Source organism: Dromiciops gliroides, chromosome 3 (assembly GCF_019393635.1).
Source record: "Dromiciops gliroides isolate mDroGli1 chromosome 3, mDroGli1.pri, whole genome shotgun sequence".
NCBI lineage: Eukaryota > Metazoa > Chordata > Mammalia > Microbiotheria > Microbiotheriidae > Dromiciops > Dromiciops gliroides.
The window spans coordinates 665,372,700-665,379,912 of NC_057863.1; the positions used below are offsets into that span (position 1 = coordinate 665,372,700).

The 7,213-nt window shown below is 41.5% G+C and overlaps 1 protein-coding gene across 1 annotated transcript; it reads left to right on the forward strand.

Annotated features, from left to right (window-relative positions):
* Positions 1-316: 316 nt before the first annotated feature.
* LOC122748438 (vomeronasal type-1 receptor 4-like) lies at positions 317-1,294 on the forward strand. Its single transcript, XM_043994071.1, has one exon. It carries the CDS (start codon positions 317-319, stop codon positions 1,292-1,294), a length of 978 nt encoding a protein of 325 aa, XP_043850006.1.
* The last annotated feature ends 5,919 nt before the right edge of the window (positions 1,295-7,213 follow it).

The following is a 7,213-nucleotide window of genomic DNA, read 5'->3' on the forward strand; positions in this document are numbered from 1 at the left end:
CCAAATCTGCCACTGTGAGGGAGCAGAAACCCTCCAAATTCTGATTCAATGGGATTGTACTTAAAGGCGTGATTATTTGAGTATCTCATGTGCTATAAAAGCCTAGGAAAGAACTATCAACAATGAACCTTTAATGCCAAACTGTGCTTTCCCAAACTGTAGATTCCAAGTTGTTTTCAAGTATCAGCATAGAAAACTCTAAAGATCAGAAGGAGACATCTTCTACAGGGTCTACTTGGGACTGAGGAGACAGTGCTCACAAACCCTAACTTCCATGTTTCTCTAGGTCTCTCAGTTCTTCTAAGATACCGCCATCATGAAATCTAAGGACATAATCCTGAGTATTGTCTTCTTCTCCCAGACAGGAATTGGAATTCTTGGGAACTCCTTCCTTGTCTGTCTCTTTATCTTCATGGTTTTCAGTGGACACAGGATGAGGCATGCAGACACTCTTGTCAGCCAACTGGCCTTGGCCAACTGCTTGGGACTTCTCTCAAAGGGCATCCCTCAGACAATGACAGCTATGGGTCTGATGGATTTCCTGGATGATACTGGATGTCAAATTGTATTCTACCTTCACAGAATAGCTCGGAATCTTTCCCTCAGCATGACCTGCCTCCTAAGTGGCTTCCAGGCCATCACCATCAGCCCCAACACATCCAATTGGGCAGAGCTTAAAGCTAGAACCCCAACATACCTCATTCCCTCTAGTCTCTGCTTTTGGACTTTCCATTTGCTCTTAAATATCTTTATTTTCTGGGGAATCAGGGGACCAAATTACACCAGAAACATGACTGAGATACAACATTATGGATATTGTGTAAATGAGGTTCCTTTTGGATTGTATGCCTCCTTGTTATTAATTGTTCTCTCTTTTCCTGATGCTGTATGTTTGGGACTCATGGTCTCTGCCAGCAGCTACATGGTGATTCTTCTTTTTAAGCATTACAAGAAAGTCCAGAAAATTCACATTACCCACATCTCCCACAGAGCCTCCCCTGAGACCAGGGCCACCAAAACTATCCTACTACTGGTGAGCATGTTTCTCACCTCTTACTTAATCACTTGTGTTTTGACAGCATATGTGTCTTTTGTAAAGTTTCCACCAGGACTGATGCATACTTCTGCCTTCCTGAACTTAAGTTTTCCAGCTGCTAGCCCTTATGTGCTCATAAGCAGTGACTCACAAGTTCATAGATATCTCTATGCTCTTTGTGGAAGAAAAAGTTCACATTCTGACAGAAAGTCCTCTACTCAGCCTGGCTGCAAGAAAGCTCCCATTGGAGTAAAATAATCCCTACACCAAATGAAACCTGAATCTGTCTCCAGATATTAGGCCAGGCTTCCATTTCCTAGAAGGGCAACCATGTGACAAGGGATAGAGTGTCAGCCCTGAAATCAGGAAGATTCATTCATCTTGCTGAGTTAAAATCTGGCCTCAGACACATTAGCTGTGGAACTCTAGGAAAGTCATTTAACCCTGTTTGCCTCAGTTTCCTCATGTGCAAAATGAGCTGGGGAAGGAAATGGCAAAGTACTCTAGTAGCTTTACCAAGAAACCCCAAATGGGGTCACAAAGAGTAGATAAGATTGGAATGAGTGAGCAATAAACATATCCTAGAAACAAAGGGAGGTTGTGTGTACTGATAATGGCATCAGAGAGTGAATTTTAGGGTTATAATTCCTCATGACTTCCCTAGAATCAAAGTATAACACTGACCACCTTGACCCCTACTACCTAAAGGTCAGGTATGTGACATCATAACCATCCCCCAGAATGTTCCAGTACTCTTGGGTTTCAGGTACCAAGCCTTTCCACCATTGGCTCCACAACCCACTCATGATGCTCTCTCAATTGTGGGCCTTAGTCCCCTACAGTCTGGTTCCATTTAGCTGCTAATAGTCAGATTGGCTTCTTGAAAGGAGTATTTACTTCAGAGGTAAAATCACAAATATTTTAACTTACTGCTCAACACATGAGAGGCATAATCTCCTTCCCCTCCCCATACTACTTCAGTCTCAGGAGACAAGGGGATTAGATACACAGCGTGGCTCAATTTCTATAGAACACAATCACAAGTAGTATGTGTATGTTTAAATGCAAAAGAGTGCTAAGAATAATGGTATATAATAATAATATAGTAACAAATCTAAATTAAAACAACCTTGAGATATAATTTTACATTATCAGATTGGCTAAAATGATTAAAGGGAAAAGTGACAAATGTTTGGAGGGGAGGTAGAAAAATTGGGAAATGAATTCACTGTTGGTGGAATTATGAAATGATCCAACCATTTTGGACAGCAAGCTGGAATGATGCCCAAAGACTTATTAAACTGCCTTTGACCCAGCAATACCACTCCTTGGTCTATTCACAAATAGGATGAAGGAAAAAGGGAAAGAACTTATATTTCCTCAAATATTTATCTCAACACTTTTTGTGGTGGGCAAAGAACTGAAAATTGCAAGGATGCTCATTAATTAGGGAATGGTTGAAAAAGCTGTGGTCTGTGATTGTGATGAAATTCTACTGTGTTATAAGAAATTATGAGCTTGAAGATTTTAGAAAATGTGAAGGGGCAGCTACGTGGTGCAGGGGATAAAGCACTGGCCCTGGATTCAGGAGGACCAGGGTTCAAATCAGATCTCAGATACTTAACAGTTACTAGCTGTGTGACCCTGGGCAAGTCACTTAACTCTCATTGCCCCGGGGCCCCCAAAAAAAGAAAAAGAAAAAAGAAAATGTGGATATACTTGCATGAGATAATTAAGAGCAATATTAGCAGAAGCGAGAGAATGTTGTCTATACTAAAAGTGATATTTTAAAGAACTACTTTGAGCCAATATGTGATTTTGACCTAAAAATACCCAAATTAACTACAAAGTTCATATGAAGGAAGACACTATCTCCATCCCAGAAAAAGAAGTAATAAATAGAACAATGTATAGAGTGTACTTATGTAATATGTCTGTCTCTGTGTGTGTGTGTGTGTATATATATATATATATATGTACATTTATACACATGTATTTGTGTCTAATGGTAGCCATATATCAATATTTATACAGAATCAATAACATTAAAAGTATCAATATATAAACAGTTGAGAACTACAAAATTGACTGAGAACTGATTCCCCACCCAGTCCCCTCTTTTCCAGGCAGATGAATTGCCCGGGGCTGACTGTCTTTGTCATTTCCAGACTCTTGATAGACTTATGGACCTTCCCCCAAACAACTTGTCCCCTCCCCACCTCACTCCCTGGACTTTATGTTATTATGTAAAAAGGGTCCACCTACATTAAGTAGCTTCTACTCAGAGTCAGTAATGCTATACTTAACTTAGGAGCAGTTCTAGTATTTCTTTTGTCCAAGGTTCATTTACATTAAGTAGCTATGTGTCACTCTGGAGCAATCCTTTGGTTCCCTTTTGTTCTATTACCCCATTAAAAACCCTGTCCTCTGTTCCCATCTTTGGGTATTCCTAGCTTTTGAGCTTTGCAATACCAGGAGCTATAGTTCCTCTGCCCAGATTAAAGACTGAGGGAAAAATCCATCCTCTTCTCAAAAATTCTCAGGAACTCAGCAGCGAGGTGACAAAGGCTTTATTTTCTTCTCATGAGAAGGAGGCACCCTAGTGTGCAGCTAGTGGGTGCCCAAAAAGGGAGCTCGCAGGCCCTGTTTTATACCCTAGTCCCTAACAGGAATGGACCTTCCCCTTTTTCACCACTGGTCGGGGTTACAATCTACGCCAAATACTAGCTAATCAGAATGCAGTATTCCCACCCCTCTTCCTTGTATGGGCATAACTCAGGAGTGGACCTTATACTTCCTTATATGGACAGAACTCTGGAGAGGACCTAATTGAGACCAGGGCTCCTTGAACCATGTGACCTTGCTAACCTGAGGGGGAGGAGGGGATCTGAGACCTTTGTCCTACAAACAGGTCAGGGGAGTATGACTGACTGTTATATCCACATTGAGAGGAGACAACTACTCTTTTCTCACAAAGACCTTATTTTCTTCTATATTGATTGTTTCCTTAATTTCCAGGTTAACACAGTCAAGCAATCAACAAATGATCACACTAATGAAACTGACTTGTAAGGGAACATACACCAGGGGAATACTTTGCATTGGCAGGTTAAAATAAATTTTTTTTCACAAATTTCTCTAGAATCTTGAGATTTAGAATATCTAATGAAAAGAGCAAGTCAGAGAATCTCTCCAGCGGTCCCTGGAGACTGAAAGGACGCAATTCTAACCCTGACAAGGTTCATTATACAGTACTTACTACCCTGGCCCCCACTGCTTGAAAACCTTGTATGCTACATCTCACTCCTTCCCCAAAGTTCTCTGTACCCTTAGGATTATCAAGAATATCTAGCCTCCTGGCAAATGGCTCCAGGCCCACAAAATGTATTTTCTTAATTGTAAAAAGTGGAGTCCCTGCACCCCAGTTCCACTGAGGTACTTACAGTAGGATTAGCTTTTCATACATAAACACTTATTTCAAAAGGTATAATCACAAATATGCAAACTTACTCCTCCCCAAACAAAGCCCTGACACTCCCCAAATACTTCCATAATAAAGAGCTTTGGCTGTGCTGGGGATACCCAAGGCCCAAACTCAGAAGAGGTGAATGACCCTAAGATATCAATAATCAGAATCTCGAAAGAAAACACAAGTTGGACACAAAGGGAACTGGCAATCCTAAGATTGAAACAAGGTCCTTTTTGAAGGGTTTTTAATGATGTGATGAGTGAAATAAGACTTCTAGAGGAAAAATCTTCCCCAAAGCTGAGAACACTGGAAGGAAGTCTTAGAGGGAGAATTTATAGCAGCGCAAAAGGGACGGAAGCTTAGACACCTTAACAATTAGATATTAGCAAACAGATGTTAATAACTGCTTTGGAAAGTAAGAAACATTGAAATGAAGTCAAGAGGCTGAAAAATACGATAAAATGCAAGTTATCTCATATCAAAATCAAATGTCTTGGAAAACTGCTCAAGAAGAGGTCATCGAACCATCATCTGAGTACTTAAACTCTATGACAACAAAAAGAGCCCAGATACCATATTTCACTTAATCTTGAAAGAAAACTGCCCCAACCTATTAGAATTAGAGGGCAGAGTGAAAATAGAAAGAATCCATTGGTTACTTCCTGAAAGAAACCCCACAAAATTAAAATGAAATATCTTAACCAAAATCCAGAGTTCAAAGAAAAAATATGACAATCAGCAAGAAAGAAAAAGTTTGTGTACAGAAGAGCCACAGTGAAAAAGACCCAAGATTTAGTAGCTGCCACTATAAAGAAATGGAGAATTTGCAATATGACATTCCCACCCCGCCAAAAAAGATAAATGATTAGAACCAAAAAAAGCTTAACCCCCACCATTAGTATAATACTCATGCAGGGGGAAGGGGGTGCTATTTAGTTGTCATGGTGCACAGAGCACCCCAGAAGTTTTCTGGGGCACATCAAGGGACCTTCTCCTTGAGAAACTAAACCAGAGGACAGATAACACCTAGAGAGATAAGCTGAACCAAATAGGACTGAGCTAGTTTCTGATTCCTATCCTTCATTCTGGTCTCCCTTACCCTGGGGAGATAAGTTTGGGTGTGGCTGCGGCCTTTGCATTCTGAAGAGGGATCTGTAGCCACCCCTCACCCAATTCCCCCAGCTACCACCAGTGGGGGATGGTCCTCCCTCACTAAAGGAACTTTCCATAGGCAGATGGTCCACCCCCATCAGGCCTCTATAAAAGTACCTTCCAGTCTCCTGTTCCAGGAGATTTGGTACCTCTGAGCCATATGCTTTATGCCAATCTCCCCATGAAGAGTCCAAGGATTTCTTTCATGGTTTCCCTCCCCCCACCCTTCCCTTCCCTTGCTCCTAAATAAACTGCCACCTTATTCTAACTACTTTTGTGTGCAAGAGGGTATAATTCTTTAAAGAGGAATTCCCCAACCCCTAACCAAACCCGTACCCCATTTCCCCCCATATCATAATGAAATAGAAGATTTCCAAATATTCCTGATGAAAAGAGCCAAGCTGAGTAGAAACTTTGCAAAACAAATGTAAGAGATAAGAGAAACATAAAATAGTAAATATTAGTGTGCTCTGAGATGGTTTGGGCAAGCCCAGTTCATCTAAAAAGGAGGTACCCTTGAGGAGTCTTTGAAGCATGTTCCAGTGGCTTAAGGAGCCCTCTGTGCCCTCTAACACATGGGCAGTGGTAGTCTTCCTTGATTAGCTACCCATATCCTTACAAGTGATAAGACTGAGGTATCCCTTTGCTTTTTCAGCAATTCTTTCTTCAGAGGGTGAAGATTCTAGTTCACTCACGTCATGGAAGCCAGGAACTGAACTGGTGAGAGGGGTAGGATTTCACTTTCCTGATATCTCTTTTACCCTGGCTCCAGAAAATGGATTCAGGAGCCAGGTGTTGTTTGTCCCCCTCAGTTTCAGATGACAGAGGGGATCCTTACAGGACTTGGAAGCTGGAGCCATGCTGATCTTGGAACTAGGATTCCAGAAAGTACAGTGACTTCAGTCCACCCAGGAGAGAAGCACCATAAAATCAACATGCCTGGGGCTTAGGCCTGAGGAGCATTTTGGACTAAGAACTAGGACTGTACTCTACTGGAACCAAGCTAAGCTATGAACCCAATCCCCTTCTCCTCCCAACGAGAAGGTGATGCTGGTGCAAAGATGGAGGGGGGGGAGGGGAAGAATGGGGATCATGCCTCCCACATATTATCAGTGCAAATTTGGTTACTTGTAATTATGCCTTTTGAAGTAAATTGTTGCTCAGTAATTTTACTCACATTCAAACCTTCATAACCTCATTTAGGGTTTTCTTAGCAAAGATATTAAAGTATCTTTGGCAAATACTGAAGTAGTTGCCATTTCCTTCTCCAGCTCATTTACAGCTGAGGAAACTGAGGTAAACAGTGTAAGACGAAAGTCAGGGTCACCTGTAAAGGCCCAGGATTCAGTGCATGAGTTTGGCCTCTTTGATGTCTAACCACTATACAATATCTGCATCAGCTGCCTTCATGGCCTTTGGAACATATTGTTCTCATCCACCCATTCCTCCAGGTGAAGTCTTCACATACTTGGGGTAGACACCTCCTTAACTTCCTGATAGTTTGTGGCCTGTGGTTTAGCCTTATCCTGGTTTAGGTCATTTGCCCAGATGGTTTA

Excerpts from the sequence above, each read along its gene's own strand:
- LOC122748438 (XM_043994071.1), top strand. The coding sequence starts at position 317 with ATGAAATCTAAGGACATAATCCTGAGTATTGTCTTCTTCTCCCAGACA.